This window comes from Podarcis bocagei (genome assembly GCF_964188305.1).
Source record: "Podarcis bocagei genome assembly, chromosome: 2".
In the NCBI taxonomy this organism is placed as follows: domain Eukaryota; kingdom Metazoa; phylum Chordata; class Lepidosauria; order Squamata; family Lacertidae; genus Podarcis; species Podarcis bocagei.
The window spans coordinates 82,037,302-82,055,764 of NC_138126.1; the positions used below are offsets into that span (position 1 = coordinate 82,037,302).

General features: G+C 45.2%; 1 protein-coding gene across 1 annotated transcript; it reads right to left on the bottom strand.

Annotated features, from left to right (window-relative positions):
• Positions 1-162: 162 nt before the first annotated feature.
• IL17B (interleukin 17B) lies at positions 163-5,787 on the bottom strand. The gene is made up of 3 exons (XM_081179012.1): positions 5,636-5,787; positions 4,137-4,462; positions 163-2,297 (listed from the first exon to the last, which is right to left on the bottom strand). Exons 1-3 carry the CDS (start codon positions 5,654-5,656, stop codon positions 2,048-2,050), a joined length of 597 nt encoding a protein of 198 aa, XP_081035138.1. The 5' UTR covers positions 5,657-5,787; the 3' UTR covers positions 163-2,047.
• Positions 5,788-18,463: the final 12,676 nt, after the last annotated feature.

Sequence of the window (18,463 nt, forward strand, 5' to 3'; positions counted from 1 at the left end):
AGGAATTGCTGTATAAACACCTGGAACCTTTCCTGATTTGGTACTGTATGCTGTTTTCTGGAGCTGATTCTGTAGCTCCCGAAATGGTGACTAATGTACTCCTTGCCGTGCTGCTGATCTAGAGCCCTGCTCACCCCCTAGATTCCTTTCTATGGTCAAGGGATAGCTTGCTGACTTGTCAAGAGCAAAGTTTCCTCTTGAGCAAAATTACCAGCCAGTGAGTTCTGCCATTTCCCAGAAAGGGCAAAGCTACTAGGAGCTGATATCGTTCTCTAATCAAGTTCTGCAGAGCTGAGCACTTGCATGGGGCTGCTCTGTGAAATGCTGGGAAACTGAGTGAACTGAAAGGAAAACTACCCATTGTTTTCTCCCCAGTGCTGCAGCATTCTGGCACAAAGGCAGCCCCCACATAGATTCAGGAGTGGCCTTCAGGTGTTGCTGGACTCACACTCACATCAGCCACAGCCAGAAGAGCCAGTGGTCAGGGAGGATGGGAGTTGTAATCCACCAACTTCTGGAGGGCTGCAGGTTGACCACCCCTGCCTTAGCATGTGGCTCCCTCTCTCTCGCACTGTTTTGCTTAAGGGTCTTGCCTTCCACAAGCCAGAACTGTCTCCACCGCCACCCTTCCTAGTCCTGGACTTCTTAGCCTGTGATGCTGCCTTGCACGAAGGCAGACCACTGGCCCATCAAAACCAGCCTTGTCTGTGTTCACTGAGTGCACTTTCCCAAAAGTCTCGGACAGGGATCTATTGGCAGCTCTGCTGCCTGAGAACCATTTTAACAGAGCTGCCTGTGGTTAAACCTGGCACCTTTGAGCGTACAAAAAAAAAACCCCTGGGTTCTTGTCAGCGAGCTGTGGCTCTGCACCAAGGGATGCTGCTTCTGATATGTGCAGAAGGGTTGCGGGTTCCCAAAATGGCCATGGTCCTTGTCTCTGGGGTGTCATGAATAATGGGTTGCCTGAGGATCTCTTGCTGCCTCCTGAGTCTATTTAGTCTTTGCCACACGTGCCAAAGCTGCGGTGCTTGTTCCCTGGCCAAGCATTTTGCTGATACCTAGGCCCTGTGAACAGGGCTGCCAGCACAGGACTCTGAGAACTGCTTGCTATTAAGATAAGACATCTCCTTGTTAGTTTTGTGTGAGGTGTATAAGAGCCTGCCAAGTAGCCTTGAAAGGCCTCTCCTTCTCCACCAAGCACAGCAAGTACAGACTCTCCTGCTCCCACACAGAAGGCAGCAGGGCACTGTCAAAAGAGCAGTGGCCTAGCTTTGGGCCTTCAGCTGACACAGAAGATGTATCCTGTCAAAGGCTCCATTTTGGTAGTGCAACCCAGTAGGGAGGAGGACATGGAAGGGCCTCTTTGCATGGTGACGTCATCCTGGCCTAAGCCCTGAGCAACTCCAGCAGATGGGCTGCAGAGTCAGCTTGCAAATTGAGCAGCCGTCAAGCCAGTGCTAAAGGGCTTGGAGCCCCAGATGGAGGGCAAGATGGTTGAAGCCGCTGCACCTTCGCTGGATCGCCTTCCTTCGCAGCAGTCACACAGCAGCTTCCCTTTCTGCTGAACTCCTGATTGAGCAGGCGTGCCTGGCAAAGAGTAAAAACTGGCACCAGTGACTATAGATTCGGAGCTCTTAGGGTGAAATGAAGCAATTTGCTCTGGATCCAGGTCGGATACAGTTAATTACCATTTGTGTGATACAGAAAGCACTCACGGTTGTGGGTTTGATCCCCATTCAGGTCAGCTGCATATTCCTGCATTGCAGAGAGTTGGACCAGATGATCCTCAAGGTCCGTTCCAGCTCTGCGATTCTAATTTCTTGCTGTGTGCATGTTGTGCTGTCAGCCTCTCTGTGGCTTATGGGAGAGAAGGAGTCCAACGAAAGCAGCTTTGGCCTCTGGAAGCACATGGACCTTCCCTCATCTTGGCAGGAGAAAAAGCACGTTCTGGGAGAATGGAAGGGGAAGATGAGGCTAGGAAGATGGGAGCGCTACTAACCCTTAAGGAACCCGAAGCAGGAATAGCAGCTCTGCTCTCTGGGGGTTCTCAGAAGATGCAAGTGCAGCCCACAGCAATGGTCTCCATCACGGTCTTGTACTCCTTGCGGCACCTCTTCTTCTTCTTCCGGCTGGGGTTGCTTGGCTCACACAGCAGTCGGCGCACTGGGATTTTGCTGTGGATGGGGATGCTGACCATGGTGCGGTCTTCCTGCATGGTGAAGGGATTGATGCACCCAGCACACAGGCAGTGTGCCTCTGGGATGTTGGCTGGGATTCGTGCTGCGTCGTGGTTGATCCTGGAGTGGAAACGTGCTGACATCAGAATAAGCACATTCATTTGGGGGGCAGAGGGGGTGGGGCTACTGAGGATAGGAAGGCAGGTCACATACATACCTAGCGGCGCTCCAGAATTTTGGGGTAACAACCACCATCTACCATAGCACCTTCCAGTGCATGTGTAAGTTAACTCAGTGAACATGCACTGGGATGTGTGACAGGAGGTGACTTGCTGAACCCTCCCAGAGAGGCCCATAAAATGTAGGAGGACCTACTTGATGTAGGAAGACCTTGGCATCAAGTACCATGGTGCATGCTCCAGTTTCTAATGGCCATACGATGGTAGGCATTCGTGCCACAACAATAGCAATAAAGGAATGGTGCCTGCAGAGCAAAACACCTGTGAACAAAGAGAAATGGAGGGGGTGTCCTTGCGCCCTATGAGGGGGAAAGTTCAAAGCAACACCTACCTTTGAAGTGATGTTTGCAGGCATGTCCTGAGGAACACTGTGGTCCTAGGCTTGCAGAGGACCATTTAGTGCAGCCTCAGAAATAATCAGAATTCTGTGCCCCACGGGTAGATTTCTTTAACTGCCTCTGCTGTGATGTTTGAGCCAAGCCCCACTCTGCATAGCTTGGAAATGAGGTAGTAGAATCTGTTTCCCACCCAAAAGCATACAGAGACACATGTGATCCTAACTCTGTAATGCATGCTACTGTTTTTGAAGTCCCTGTGCCAGAGGCATATTCAGAAGAACTTGGAAGCCTTTACTGCTTCAAATGGTTCTGTCCGAGTGTAGGCCTCAGACTGGTACTACCCATTGACACAACACAGCTTTAGTCACTCCATGCAGAGGGCAGTTCATTGAGCTGGTGAAACCAGATGTCGAGGAAACAGCAGTGGCTTCATGTGCCAAAGGTCCCAGGTAACCTGATGTGGTAAACTGCCTCGGTCCAAGTTGTTCCTTCTGTCATGGTCAAACTACAACCACAAGGCCCAGAAAGGAATTGATTTTATGCAGTGCTGAATCCATCAGAGTTATGTGGTCTCTGGTTCTTAAAAAGGTGAGTGAAATGTCTCTGTTGAGCCCTTCAGAAAAGCGACACATTCATGCACTTTCAATAGCACCACAAGGCGGGGATAGAGTGCCACAAAATCGGGCCAATGCTATCAAGTTTTTCTGCTACCTTGCTGGCATTTTCTTGGCTGAGTCTTAAGCTAGGGCAGTATTAAATATAGGAATTAATTAGCATATGTTAATGAGTGACATATGAGAATGCCACAACCCTTGGATAGGCCACAATAGGGTGGGAAATGGTTGATTAGATAACATAATTGTTTTTAAACCAATTACAAACAAATCCTAGCTCCTTGCTAGGAGATCCAAGGTGCCTCTTGACCATGTGTGATGGCACTCCAAGTGTTGAAGCAGGTTGTGGCCTGCACGGGACAGGTGGGGGGCACTTGTTGCCAGCCCACTTCCTTCTGTCTCCAGCAGAAGGGTCTGAGTTCAAAAGAGAAGCAAATATACCCCCCCCCAACACACACCACCACACAGACAAATAGCATAGAGACCAGTTATCATGCTGTTGGCTCTCTGTCAGTAGTTCCCAATTAGCTTGGTTTTCAAAAGCCAAGCCCCTACTTTTGACAATTTTGATCTCTGTGTGGTAGTTTTTGTTATATGAATGGTGCCACAGAGGGGGTCCACGGACCACCTATTGGGAACCACTGCTTGGTTGAATACCACACAGAAAGCAAAATGCAGCCGGGGCACAATTTTTTGTCTTGTAGAGATAGGCTTGCGAGAAGACCTGTGTGGGGCAACCACAGTGCCTTGAGACCTGCTCTATCTCACCTGTAGGCCCACGGAGACAGGCTCCTCTTGTTGGACATCCAGAGCCTCAGGTTGACCTGGCACTTGCTCTCCAGAGGTTCGGAGCTGTTCCGCAGCTGGCTAACCATCTCATGGATGCTCCGCTCGTAATCCTCCACGAGGGTGTAGTCTGTGGAAGCCTCTGGGTTTACTCTCAGCACCGGGTCAGGTGAGGATTCCTGAGCCTTCAGGTGCTGAACTTTGGCTTTTGCTGATCCTCTCTTCTTTCCTTTAGCTCCCTTGCTTTGCTCTTTTGTTTCTCTGGAGGCATCAAATGTGAAGGAAAGGCAGATAGCACAGAAAACCATCTGGAGAGGAAGAAAAGAAAGCACACTGGGTACTTTTCATCATACAACTCAGGGGCACCTTTGGCTCTCCAGAGGTTACTGAACTGCAACTCCCAGCATCCCTAGCCATTGGCCATTTTGCTAAGACTTATGGGAGTTGTAGTTCAGCAACATCTGGGAGGGCCAAAGGTTCACTATAGACTCCTTGTATAGCTAGTCACTAGCACTTGTCCCCTTTCAAGTAATTTAGTCAAAGCTGGGACACAGAGGGAGCCCCAAAACTGTCAGCATTTTGCAGGAGGGATGAAATTGGCTTTGGGGAAATTTAGTTAAAGTAGATTAGCGCACTCTGTCACCCTAGTGCAGCTGCAATTATTTTGCTATTAGGAAAGTGGCAATGAGAAACATTGAAAAGTGTGGAATAAACAAATGGTTATCGGGAAGATGTATAAATGCCCACCAGCAAATCCAGACGAATGCTTGTCATATAATTAGAATAAAATGCTCAATGACCAGAGTGGAAGAGCCCAGAGAGAGGATGCTCCCCCATCAAGGTGATCTCAGTTTGCAAATTGTTCTTCAAAATCATCCTCATCAGCACTTTCAGTGCAAATTTCTCCTCATAGACACATTTTTATACGCGATCTTGCCTAATAGACATTTTGCAGAGCAATTCCCCCTAATACAATGCATTTTTCTATTCCCAACAGAATATGCATTTCTATGGGTGTGTTACCCTATAATATGCAGCTTTGTACACATTAGTTGCCTGGAGAACTGCACTGCAAAATTCAGAGAAGTCCGAATTTTGTAGGATGGCTGTGTTTTGGTTTGTATATTGTCTTGGGATGTGTGGATTAACTCGGTTCACCTTTTAACGTGCAGTGAACTGAATTTCTCCCCCATGCCTCACCATAAGCAGAAGAACTTTATATGCACAAGTCAACCATTCCCACGACATTCTTAACTGCTGTCCATTTTGTCCCCATCTGTGCTTCCTTCTATGGGATCCTTTCTTTATTTCCCCACCCCCCCCTCTCTCTCTGGGAGGTCATTTTTGTCTCCTCAGTGCCAGGCCCTGAAAGCAATAGTTCACCCAGGCAAAGTTTACACTTCCCAAAGCAAACAAGCTCATCAGGCTGTTAATAAATAGAAAGTAAATAAAAAGAGGCACAAAGAAAGCCAGGCACCTACCAGTTTTGAAGCCCACTCCATGGCAGTGTGGGTGGGTGAGCGAGGACTCTGCAGATGCCCTCCCTCTGTGTTGAATGAAGGGAGCGAGTTGGGCTGGGTGCTTTTAAAAGAGAAGCAACAGCCCGTAATTGCTTCATCGCCAGGGAGGTGGGCCTGCCTGGCACCAAGAAACTTCCTCAGGGTGCCAGCTAGGTTGTTGACAGCCAGGAGGGACAACCCTCAGTGCTGCCCTGCTACTTCCCAGCAGGCATGTAGGTTTCCCCCAGGGACAGCGCAAACTGTGGCCACAAGCTGGCTGGCTTCAAGCACCTGCTTAGAGGACTCCAGGGTGGGTAGCGAAAAGGAGCTTTATTAATGCAGACTTCCCCAAGGCTGGGGGTAGGCACGTATTATTCCATTGTAAAGACTTCCAAATTTCTCAGGCAAGAGGAACGACCATTGAATGTTGATCTTGGAAAGTGGTGAAGAGCGTTTCTCCAGGCTGAGGGAATGAGAGCAGGGCCTTCTGTGCTACCTGGGAGGCCTGGCTTTGAGTGGGTGGGTTGTTGAATGCAGGGCTTGTCCAAGGGCTGGAAGGTATAGATCCCACCCCATCCCCCAAAGTCAAGCAATTAGCATAGCCAGCGTCCCGGAAGGGACTTTGGGGCAGCGCAAAGGCCACTTAGGGACAAGGACAAAATGGAAAGGTTGCACTCCAGTTTAGAAACGCAGGAGCGTGTTGTGTGGTGAAGGAGCAGGAATAGAAAGTCAGCGAAGTCTCCTTTTGCTTGCTTATTTATATACTGAGCACTTAGGACAATGATTTTCCAGAGGGGCAGCTGTGTTAGTCTGCAGTGAAAACTGCAGAGAGTGTTGTGGCACCTCAAAGGCTAGCATATTTATTATGGCATAAGCTTTCATAGACTACAGTCTATCTCATCAGATGCGTGAAGTGTTGTCCTGAGTTGCAAGGAAAAATGGTGAGTGGTAGAGGATTGTAAACAGTGATATCAGAAATAAATGAAATGCAGGAAAATCTCACTACTTGCACTTTTTTGTATTTCATTTCTTTCTGACATCACTGTTTACTATTTCTCTCTCTCTCTCTCTCTCTCTCTCTCTCTCTCTGTGTGTGTGTGTGTGTGTGTGTGTGTGTGTGTGTGCCATAATAAATTGACTTGCTGTTGTTTTACTATAACAAAGTCTCCCTTTTGCTTGCTTATTTATTAATGGAGCACCCAAGTATATAGAATTGTTGAGGAGGGGGGAGGGATGAATAAATAAATAAATAAATAAATAGAGAAATATGTGTAAGTCTGGCCATTGGATGGACCAAGATAGAAACAAGAAATGACCAGGTTTATAGGACCCATTGCTTGACCTTGAATACAGATCTCATTTCTTTCTTTCTCCTACTTATCAAATATTTCTCTGAGGGAAAATCACCATCCCATGAAGCCAGGCTTTAATTTATCTTGCGTGGAGTACATATACATTGTCTCCATCCTCAGTCTTTCTTAGGAAATGTCTAATGATTTGATTCTGCACACAAAAAGGCAACAGCAACAAAAGCCAAATGAATGCTAACATCGCCACACCTTCCCCCCCCCCCCCGCAACAGATTGCGTTCAGGCCCTGCTGAATACTTCTGCCTTGGTTTCATCAGTTAGTGTATTGGGTTATGAAGGGCGTAATCAAGCAATGTATCAAGCAAGAAAAACCTCTTGCTGAAATACAAGACCCCTCCTCCTTAAATAACTAAAATTTGTGTCTTTTTTAAAAATGCCCAAGTAAGACATTGGGATGGGTTGTGTGTATGACCACATTCCCCAGTGCTGCAGTCTGCATACCAAAAACTCCACAGGTCCCAGAGCCACAAGACACACACAGTCAAATGAAGACAAGTCATAATCTTTCACAAATGTGTTTGCTTTTTTATATAAAATAGCGAGTTATATTTGCCTACACTCTCTTTTCTCTGGAGTGCACACACAGAGTTCTTCTATCTCTCACACAAGCTAGGCAGCCTTACAGCAACCTGACCAAAAAGTTTATTTGCTTTCTAAGCTCAGCTTAAATTATACCTAAGGGATTGATTTAACATTTGAATGCTGTAGAATAACTTGAAATGATCCAACGGTGGCTTGCAATTCTTGTTCCTCTCCTTTTTGCCTCTATTTCTAGTCTGACATCAGTGGAAGGAAAAGAAACCCATTTTAACTGTTTATAAGTGGTGGATGAATTAGCTTAAGCTTCACCATCCTGGAGCCATCCAGATGTTTTAGACTACAATCCCCAGCATAGACTCACTAGGGCTGATGGGAGTTGTAGTCCAAAACATCTGGAGGGCACCAAGTTGGCAAAGGCTGAGATAGTTGATGGTCATCTGACCCACTAGCTTTTCTTAATAAAGGTGGTGTAGTAATGCATTGCACATCAATAAATCAGTGGCTCAACACATGCAGCCTGGCTAACTAGGAAAGTGATTGGGAACCAGACACATCAGCTGTTGTTGAACTATAGCTCCTCTCTCTAGTTGCTACTCTCTAGTTGTGCTGTATTCTCTGGAGTCTTGTCAGCTGTAGGCCTGGCCACTGTTAGCATTTTTAATTGCTGGTGCTTTTAGTAATTTGGTTAAAGAATGAAAGAAGAATTCCCTGGACGCCTAGATGCAGGTTTGGGGCAAGTTCTCTTTGGTGAGTGAGACCTAGCAGAGATTTAAAATCACAAAACATGCAGCAAAGTAAAACAAGGAAATAAAAGCTGTTAGACCTTTAAAATTCCCCCTTCTAAGTTTCTTCCAAAAGCTCCCCACTTTCCCTTAGCATAGAAAGAGACTACATCTTTGGTAAGTTAAAAGTGGTTTACTTACAAACTCTTCAAAGGTCGCATTCATGTGAAGCAAGAAAAGACCAGCAGTATAACTTAGTTTCAAAAAGTGGTAAAATGTTTCTACATTATTTGTATAGAAACACAAAGATGGCTTGCTAAAGCCAACAAAGTCTAAGGCTGGATCTAGACACATAAAAAAAAAAATGTTTCAGGAAAATGCATTGTAAAGCTCATAATGGGAAATCACATTGCCAAAGGATTGAACTCTACAGCGCCATTTGCTGTCACAATGTTATGATAATGCATTTCAAATTATTTTTTGGACTAATGTAGCTGAGTCCTAAGATTGGAGCATCCAATATAGATGCCCTTATTGGGTTGAGTTCACATGGCGGAAGAAACAGAAAGGTGGAAAGTGGGAGAAGTTTAATAGCCCTTCCTTCCAGTGGCGTAGCGTGGGGGGTGCAGGGGGGGCCAGCCGCACCGGGCGCAACATCTGGGGGTTAGGGTTAGGGGGCGCAAATCCACGGGTTAGGGGGCGCAAATTACTTGCCTTGCCCCGGGTGCTGACAACCCACGCTACGCCACTGCTTCCTTCCAAGGTGAGTGGGTGTGACCTAGCTAAGCCTGGCAGGACAGTTTACTCTATGGTGTTAACCCCTTCATGCATTAGAGTTAAGCTGGCTATATCCCACAAGAATTGTGCCTTGAAACAGACCAGTAAGCAGTGGAGTTGTAACATAGGAGTCACATGCATCCCATAAACAGCCCCAGTTGATATTCTGGCTGTGGTATTCTGGACCAGCTGGTTTGAATAGATCAAAGCTGCCTTTCTAACCCTGTATCATGTGATGAACTGCCTAAACCTTATTCATGTAATCGTCCTAGCTAATACTTCTGTTTTTTTTTTTAATAAAGTTTTATTGCTTTTTTCCAGGGTAAAAGAAAGGTATATCATCCATAGCACATCAAAAGCAGTTTTACAGAAAAGAAAAGAAGTTATAAGAGAAAAAAAAGAAAAGATTCACATTTTTCACATCCATTTTCATGATCGATCAGACTTCCTCACGTCCCCCATCCCCTGTTTTCTTTACAATAAAAATAAACAGCAAATTAATACCTTATTTCATATGTTTTTGTGTTTTCCTTTAGTTATATAGTCCACAATTTATACATTTCGAAATCTTAACTTAATTTTCAACATTTACCAAATTCAATACTGAAGCATGTTTTTCCAGAACATTTAGCAAATTCTCAACATTCATATAGCTTATAATATTTTTGTAAATAGTCCTTAAATTTTTTCCAGTCCTCTTCCACGGCGTCTTCTCCCAGGTCTCGGATTCTGGCTGTCATTTCAGCTAATTCCATATAGTCCATCAGCTGCAAGTGCCATTCTTCCAGCGTGGGTAACTCCTGTGCCTTCCAGTGTTTAGCTATAAGAATTCTTGCTGCTGTGGTTGCATATAGAAAGAAAGTTCTATCTTTTTTTAACACTCTCTGGCCCACAATGCCCAGGAGGAAGGCCTCTGGTTTCTTGTGAAAGGTGTATTTAAACACCTTTTTCAACTCGTTATAGATCATTTCCCAGAAGGCCTTCACCCTCGGGCATGCCCACCAGAGGTGAAAAAAGGTTCCCTCAGCTTCCTTACATTTCCAACATTTATTGTCAGACAAATGATATATCTTTGCAAGTTTGACTGGGGTCATGTACCACCTGTATACCATTTTCATGATGTTTTCCTTTAAGGCAGTACATGCCGTAAATTTCATACCGGTGGTCCATAACCTTTCCCAGTCTTCAGACATAATGTTGTACCCGATGTCTTGTGCCCATTTTATCATAGCTGATTTAACTATCTCATCTTGGGTGTTCCACTTAAGCAGCAAATTATACATTCTTGAAAGCACTTTCGTCTTAGGTTCAAGTAATTCTGTCTCTAATTTTGATTTTTCCACCTGGAAACCAATTTTTTTGTCTTTTTTGAAAGTCTCTAAAATTTGGGCATAATGAAACCAATCTCGCACCTTTCCTTTCAGTTTTTCGAAACTCTGCAACCTCCAAGTGTCACCATCTCTTTCAATTATCTCACAATATTTCAACCAGCCAGTCTCCATATTACGAAATTTTACGGCCTTAGCCTCTACCGGTGATAACCACCTCGGAGTCTTACTTTCGAATAAGTCTTTGTATTTAGTCCAGACAATAAGTAGAGCTTTCCTGACAATATGGTTTTTAAACAGTTTATGAGACTTTGCCTTGTCGTACCAGAGATATGCATGCCAACCAAAAGCATTGCTATGCCCTTCCAGATCTAGGACATCAGTGTTTTCTAACAAAAACCAATCTTTCAACCAGCAGAGGGATGCAGCTTCATAGTACAGTCTTAGGTCCGGCAGGGCAAACCCCCCTCTTTCCTTTGCATCTGTTAATATTTTAAATTTTATTCGGGGCTTTTTGCCCTGCCAGACAAACTTCGCAATGTCCCTCTGCCACTTTCCAAAACATTCCACTCTGTCCACGATCTGAAGGGTTTGAAACAGAAACAACATTCTTGGCAATACATTCATTTTGACTGCAGCTATTCTGCCCGACAAGGTAAGTCTCAGTCTCGACCATGTTTCTAAATCCTTTTTGATTTCCGACCAACATTTTTCATAATTATCTTTAAACAAATTCAAATTTCTCCCAGTCAGGTTAACCCCCAGGTATTTCACTTTTGGAACAACATTTAATTCTGTTTCCTTCTGAAACCCATCTATTTCTGAAGGTGTCAGGTTTTTAGCCAAAACCTTGGTTTTTTGTTTGTTCAGCTTAAATCCCGCCACCCGACCAAATTCAGAAATTAGTTCTAAGGCTCTTTTTGTACTAGCTTCTGGCTCCTGTAATGTCAAAACCAGGTCATCTGCAAAGGCCTTCAATTTGTATTGTTTTTCCCCGACCTGTATTCCTTCCACCCGCTGGTCCTTCCTAATCATATTCAGCAACACCTCCAGGACAGAAATAAATAACAAGGGTGATAAGGGGCACCCCTGTCGTGTCCCTTTTTCAATTTTAAACTCCTCAGTCACCACGTTGTTTACTATCAATTTAGCTTTTTGCTCTGAATAGATTGCTTCAATACCATTTTGGAACGCCCTTCCCACTCCCATCCCTTCCAAATTTTTCTTCATAAATTTCCAAGATATGTTATCAAAGGCTTTCTCGGCATCTATAAATATCAAAGCTGCCTTCGTGTTCAGATTTGTCTGTAATAACTCCAAAACATCAATGATATTCCTAGTGTTGTCAGACATATGCCTGCCAGGGAGAAAGCCTGCTTGGTCTTTATGAATTACTTCATTCAAGACTTTTTTCAATCTGTTTGCCAAAATGTTAGTAAAAATTTTGTAATCCACATTTAGGAGTGAGATAGGGCGATAATTCCTGAGTTGAGTCTTTTCAGATTCCAATTTAGGAATCAAGGTGATGAATGCCTCTTTCCACGATTCGGGTGCCCCCTTTCCTTCCATAATTTGGTTACATACCTCCATTAATGGCTGAACCAAATATTCCTTCAATGTCTTGTAGTATTTGGAGGTAAGCCCATCTGGACCTGGAGATTTGCCTAATTGCATGTTCTGAATGGCACTTTCAATCTCCTGTTGTGTTATTTTGTAATTCAGGGCTGTTTGCTTGTCTTGTGTTAATTTTTGGAGGCCATAACTTCCTGTTGTTCAGTCACCTGTCTACTCAGTGGTCTGACTTCGCCTCTTAATTCCTCTATCCTCTTTTTATTTTCGTCTGCTTTTGTATTTGCTTCCTGTGCCAGTTTCCGGTTTTCTGTTGCAGTCTTTTCAATATTATCTATGGCCTGAGAGTTTTTAGAAACTTGGTCTGTCAATTTGTTAATTGAGGCTGTTACCTGGTCAAGTTTAGCAGCTTGTTCATCAAACCTAAGTGCTTGTTCATCCGCTTTCTTGTTCAGTGCTGCCAACTGCTCCAATATTTCTTTAGATACAGAGTCTATCCCTCCAGCAGCCATCTCTCCAAGAGTAGGCTGTATAGCTTGTCCTTCCTGCAGGCCTGTCACAATTGGGACAGATGATCTGCGTGGCTGCACAGGCAGAGTTAATTGCAAAAGTTCAGTTTGTTTTGCTTTTTTTCTTTCTGCAGCCCTTGTTTTTGCTGTGCCACTCATTCCACAGCTGTCCCAGTATCAAGGTCAAATTGTAAATCCCATGGGAAAATTAATTCCAGAAAAAATAAACATCCGGGCAGGAAAATTCCAAGACTAGTAGCAGTTCTCAGATACTATTAAATCCACAATCCAGCAGGGGGAGCTCCCTGAAAATTAGGGAGAAGGATAGGAAATTTCCACCAAAAGTTCCCTTTACACACAAAAAAAAAATATTATCCAAAACAAGGGGGGGAACCCCTCTCCTTAAGCTTAAACTGCAGAGAATAAAAGTTCTTTACCAAGGTGCTTGCAACAGTTCCTTTTCCCGGTTACAAAGTAGCCCAATGTTACTTCTAACTTTGTCTACAGTTACTGCAGACCGATGTTACTTGTATCCAGTCAGACCGAGAACAGGGTTTCAAAAATTTGTAATCCACAAGGTAAAAGAAAGAGGAACATAAATTTGTCACTTATAAAACTGTTATGTCCTTTCTTTAACTTTTAATCAATCAAGGTCGAATTTGCAGATAGATTCCAACTCTTTTAAGATTCCTTTCAGCGCTTCAGCTTTAAAGGGGCTTTGCTCAATACTTTAAACAGAGCCGGGAGACTGACTTCCTTTTTAGCGTCTCCCGCTTTCAGCCAAATTTCTCCAAATTTAGTTCGTACAAAGCTCCAAATTTCCTACTCACGAGTAAGTTGTTTCAGTTCGATTGTTGAAGGAAGAAAGGTCAGCGCTGATCAGCAGCAGCCGCGCGGCTTCACTTCCGCGGAAAGAGCGATGGATCCACAGCACCGCTACCCCCTTCACGTTCCGAAACCCCTTACGGGGTCCCTTCTGCGTTTCGGAGGTCGCTCCTGGTGCCCGCCGAATCCCACGGCCACTGGCTCACTCTACCAGTGGTTTTTCTTCATGGGTCGTCGCTGTGCCGCAGCGCACGACCCTTTTCCGCGGAGCCCCTCTTCAGCAACTGAAGAGGACCGCCATTGCTGAGCGCGCCGCCTCCGGAAGTCCTAGCTAATACTTCTGTAGCTGCTATTCCAGGGGGCATTGAAAAATAGCAGGTCTTTTCACACGTAAGCTGAGAGTCCTGTAAGCTTCTGCTGTTGCTTAAAGTGGTTGATAATCTGAACATTAAACCTACATTGGTCACCAAATGTGTCTTAATTTCAGAACCCTGCTTTCAATTCTCCATTAAAAACAACCACACATTCATACACATAGTATACCCTAGAGGTTCAAAGGTGAGGTGAGTCTTGCCTGAAAACGTTCTAAATCTGCAAGTCTGTGGGATCTTTGGCTTAGCTTGGCCTGACTGGTAGCAGCTTGGGTGGGACTGGATCACTCACCCCTGCCTTTCCAGAAAGCTGCCACAGGGTGGTGCTAGAGTAAAGGCAAATGACTGTCACCATTGTGACCCCCACCCCTCACACAACACCACCATGGATGGTCCTGGTATTTCAGTCTTCTCAAGAGCTAAGAAACTCATTGCAAAACATGTCGTCATTTAAAACCGTTCTAAATCACGACTAGTCAGGCATGGCAGAAAACAAAGGAATGCGTCCAGAAATGCCTCACCAGGGATACCAAACACTGTTCTTAAAAGCAGAAGCTCCAGTACTTAACCTTACAAATTCCTTTCCTGTTCCCTGGGTGGATGAGAGATGAGGCAGCTGCCTATAGGAGAGCTTGGAAGGAATGGTTCATAGCAGAGCAGCCAACCTGGCAGGGAAGCCTCAGCTGAGCGGGAAGGAAGACTTGACAAGCTTATTAGCAAATGCCCCACGGCTTACAGAGATAAGCATAAATCAGATGAGTATGAAATTGCCCCGTTCTCTGTTCGGTCTGGCCTCATCCCTTGCAAAGATGATAATCAGACTGATTGCATATTCTCCAGTCATTCCTATTTTCTGGGAAATCACTGTACTGTCCCTAGTTTTGCCTTTTGGGAATGTATTCATAACATCTCATTAGTCTTGTTTCCTGGAGTTTGGGATTCTTACCTCCTTCACTCCCAAGGTCTCTAAAAAGTAACTCTTTGAGTGGGATCTGCCTGATCTCTCATATACATGTATATATGTACAAGGCAAAAAGGTAAAGGTAAAGGACCCCTGGATGGTTAAGTCCAGTCAAAGGCAACTATGGGGTTGTGGCGCTCATCTCACTTTCAGGCCGAGAGAGCCAGCATCTGTCCATAGACAGCTTTCCGGGTCATGTGGCCAGCATGACTAAACTGCTTCTGGCACAACAGGACACTGTGGCGGAAACCAGAGTGCATGGTAATGCCGTTTCCCACCACAGCGGTACCTATTTATCTACTTGCACTGGTGTGCTTTCAGACTGTTAGGTTGGCAGGAGCTGGGACAGAGCAATGGGAGCTCACCCTCTGGTGGCGATTCGAACCGCCAACCTCCCGATAGGCAAGCCCAAGAGGCTCAGTGGTTTAGACCACAGCGCCACCAGCATCCCTGTACATTTATATACATTTATACATGTATATAAATGCACAGGCATGTATATGAGGGTACTGTGTGTAGATGCTGCCATTTCACATGCTGGTGCGGCACATTTTGAACTGTTGGTAACAGATTGTAGAATGTGTGTTTGTGTGTGTTTTCCCCTAGCATATTGTTTAATTAAAAGAACAAATGCCTTCTCGTGTTCTTCAATCCAGTGGAAGTTCACATTGTTCCCCTTTCCCTGAATAGGCACAATCTTGCCTCCCCTCCTCCACTCAACAGGCTCTGGGACATTGGTCCAGTTTGTCCTAGTCTGTATTATAGAAGTGTATGGGATTCTTCACAGCAGCCTTTGTTTTGCCAACAGCTGAAAATGCTGTTTACACTTGACTTGAGTCTTCAGCTCTGCTTGAACCTTGGAGTTTTGCTCTTTCAGGGAGAGAGAAATGTGAAATACCTCTTTCATCACAGGTAAATTCTCTGTGCTCAGGACCAGCTTTCTTGAAAGACAGAAACAATGTTATCATCCACAAACCTCAACTTTAGGGAAGGACGTGCAGTTCAGAGAGCAAGTCTGCCTACATACTTGCACGATAGGATAGGAAGTATTACAGTGGTTACAGCTATGGGCCAACCACTCCTTTTGGGAGGAAATTGCTTGTTAATACAGTGGTACCTCGGGTTACATACGCTTCAGGTTACATGCGCTTCAGGTTACAGACTCAGCTAACCCAGAAATAATACCTCACGTTAAGAACTTTGCTTCAGGATGAGAACAGAAATCGTGCTCCGGCAGCATGGCAGCAACAGAAGGCCCCATTAGCTAAAGTGGTGCTTCAGGTTAAGTACAGTTTCAGATTAAGAACAGACCTCTGGAATAAATTAAGTACTTAACCCGAGGTACCACTGTAGTACAGAATGCCTGGCTGATGGATAGCTAAGTGGTAGGAGATAGTCTTCTGGAACTGGAGATCTCTCTCTCTCTCTGTCTCTCTCTCTCTCGTTTAGAAAAATACAGTCATAACAGCTTGAGGATGATGGCATCCCACCTCAAGCTAAGGGAAGGGAATAGGTGGGGGGGAGGTCTCTGAAGATCTGGTGCATGATGGGTAATGGATTTGCTGCCATGTAGGGCAGCCTGCTGTTTGTTCTGCTTGAATGATTATAAATCAAACAAATATTACAAAAAACACACCTCAATCCGTTTCCAAAGGAAACCAAACCCAGGTAGGGCTTACCCTGAATCGTCTCATTATTTGGACCGTGTGGGGGGCCTGCAGCCACATATTTACAAATGAGCTTACGGCCCACTCCTGCCGAATTTGGGCACTTGGCTTTCTGTGCATTGTTTCAGTAACTTTCATAAGAGAGCAAGCCCACCCAGCCTGCTCTATCAGTTGGCCCGCCACCAGCCAGCTTATGCTCTCAACATGCTCCAGCTGTCTTGGCAATTCCATCTAGGGAAAGAAAGTTTAAGCAAACTCTAACCGCATAGTGCACAACTGCACATGGCAACTGCCGAGTGTGTTCAATCGACCGATAGCGGCAAAGCCTCTAAAGTGTATGAGACTGGAAAGGGCTGTGAAGGATGTCGTATTGGGGCTGTAGTGCAGGGCAGGGGTTGTGATTTTAAGATAATTGTGTCAGAGTGGAAAAGAAGAGGCTTGTTTTCATGGCTGGGGGGTCAGGGATCTTTTTTTCCAGTGTTTAATCACATGCACATGTAGCAGTCTTAATCATTTCACTTGAAAACATTTGTAAATCTATTTGATTCAGTGAAGAGGATTAGAGACTTGATCAGTATGCCAATAGCCAGCTAAATAAATGGAACACTTTGAAGACAGCTACACACGCCCCATCCATTGAGCACACATTTAAATGCCAATGACCCCCTTGTTTTCTTTCCGCTCTGCCTTTTGCCACCATCCATCCAAGTAGCCTTCCCCAACCAGCTGCCCTCCAGACTCCAGTCCCTACTGGTCTTGATCTCTGGCCATACTGGCTCTGGCTGGTGCGAATTGAAGGGCATCCATAGGGCAACAGCTTGGGAAATGCCAAACAACTCTTGTCTCTGAGATAGTAATTGATTCACATGAGATGTTACAGTCCAAATTAACAGACCGTGCCTGTGTTTGTGAACATTTGTGCATGGATATGTGTGCCTGAGTTCCCCAACTGTGGAGGTATAACATGTGCGCCTATGCCCTGCCCTTTCACCATAGGAATGCAGTTTATGAAGCTGCACTGCCAGCGCAACATAACCACATCCCCAAGTTCAATATACAAGTTCCCATGCACTAAATCCAATTACATTTCATCACCCTCCCGTGTCCGCTGGAACAAAGCTCTTGCTGTTTAGAGAATGGCCATATGGGGGCATGAAGATCGCAAGCTTTCCTGCTGCCCCTCCCTTCAACTTCCTGGCCTCCCCCCCCTCTCCGTTCCTCCTCCTCCTCCTCCCTGCCCCCCAACCAGTAAATAGCCTTCTCATTGTGTCATAGGCACTCTCTGCACAAGTCCATATTTGCACAATGCTAGCAACTCACAGGCCACTGCAGCCTAAAGGGCTTATTTTAAGCTTGTTGGAAAAGAACATTGTTTGGTGGGAATTAAACTCTCGGTTCTCAAAAAAGGGCAAAATGAAAAGGGACTAATTCTACTGACTCCTTGGGTTGCATAAACATGGAGACGAGTCCCATCTGGAGAGAGGGCAGGGGAGAATTTTCTTGCTGGCACCCAGCAGAGGTCAATGTCCTCTCTTGGACATTTATCAGGAGTGTCAGTAGGACAGGAAGGGAGGCCAGTTCCCAATCCCTGGATGGCTTCTCCCATGTGATTTCCAGTGGGATTTAGAATTTCTGTGCCTCTTTAATGCATAAAATAATGAATGCGGACAGAACTGTAAGCATTCTTTCGTTGTAGCATGGAACTTGCACGTTTGTTCTTTCTCTGTGCAAGCAGCCCAGCAACTAGTGTCTGGGTGCATAGCAAGCAAGACTTGTGAGTTCCACCAGCCCTCCTTTCCCAGTCTGTGCCCAGAGCCAGATAGCATTTGTCATAGAAGTACTATGTCATCATCAGCCACAGCACTCATCCGAGAAGTGAACATGATGTCTTGGGTGGTGGGTGGTGGAGAAAGGTTTTTTGGCCTCTCTCATAATACTAGAACTTGTGGACATCCAATGAAGCTGAACGTTGGAAGATTTGGGAGAGACAAAATAAAGTACTTCTTCACCCAGCATGTAGTTGAACTATGGAAGTGATTCCTAAAAGTTGTAGTGATGGTGGCCCCCATCTTGGATGTTCTTAAAAGAGGGTTAGACCGCTCATGGCTACTAGCCAGGATGTCTATGCTCTACCTCCAATGATGGAAGCAGGATGCCTCTAAATACCAGTT

Excerpts from the sequence above, each read along its gene's own strand:
- IL17B (XM_081179012.1), bottom strand. The coding sequence starts at position 5,656 with ATGGAGTGGGCTTCAAAACTG. Across the intron at positions 4,463-5,635 it reads TGGAGTGGGCTTCAAAACTG|ATGGTTTTCTGTGCTATCTG; the intron begins GTAGGTGCCTGG and ends CTTCCTCTCCAG. Across the intron at positions 2,298-4,136 it reads CTGTCTCCGTGGGCCTACAG|GATCAACCACGACGCAGCAC; the intron begins GTGAGATAGAGC and ends TTTCCACTCCAG.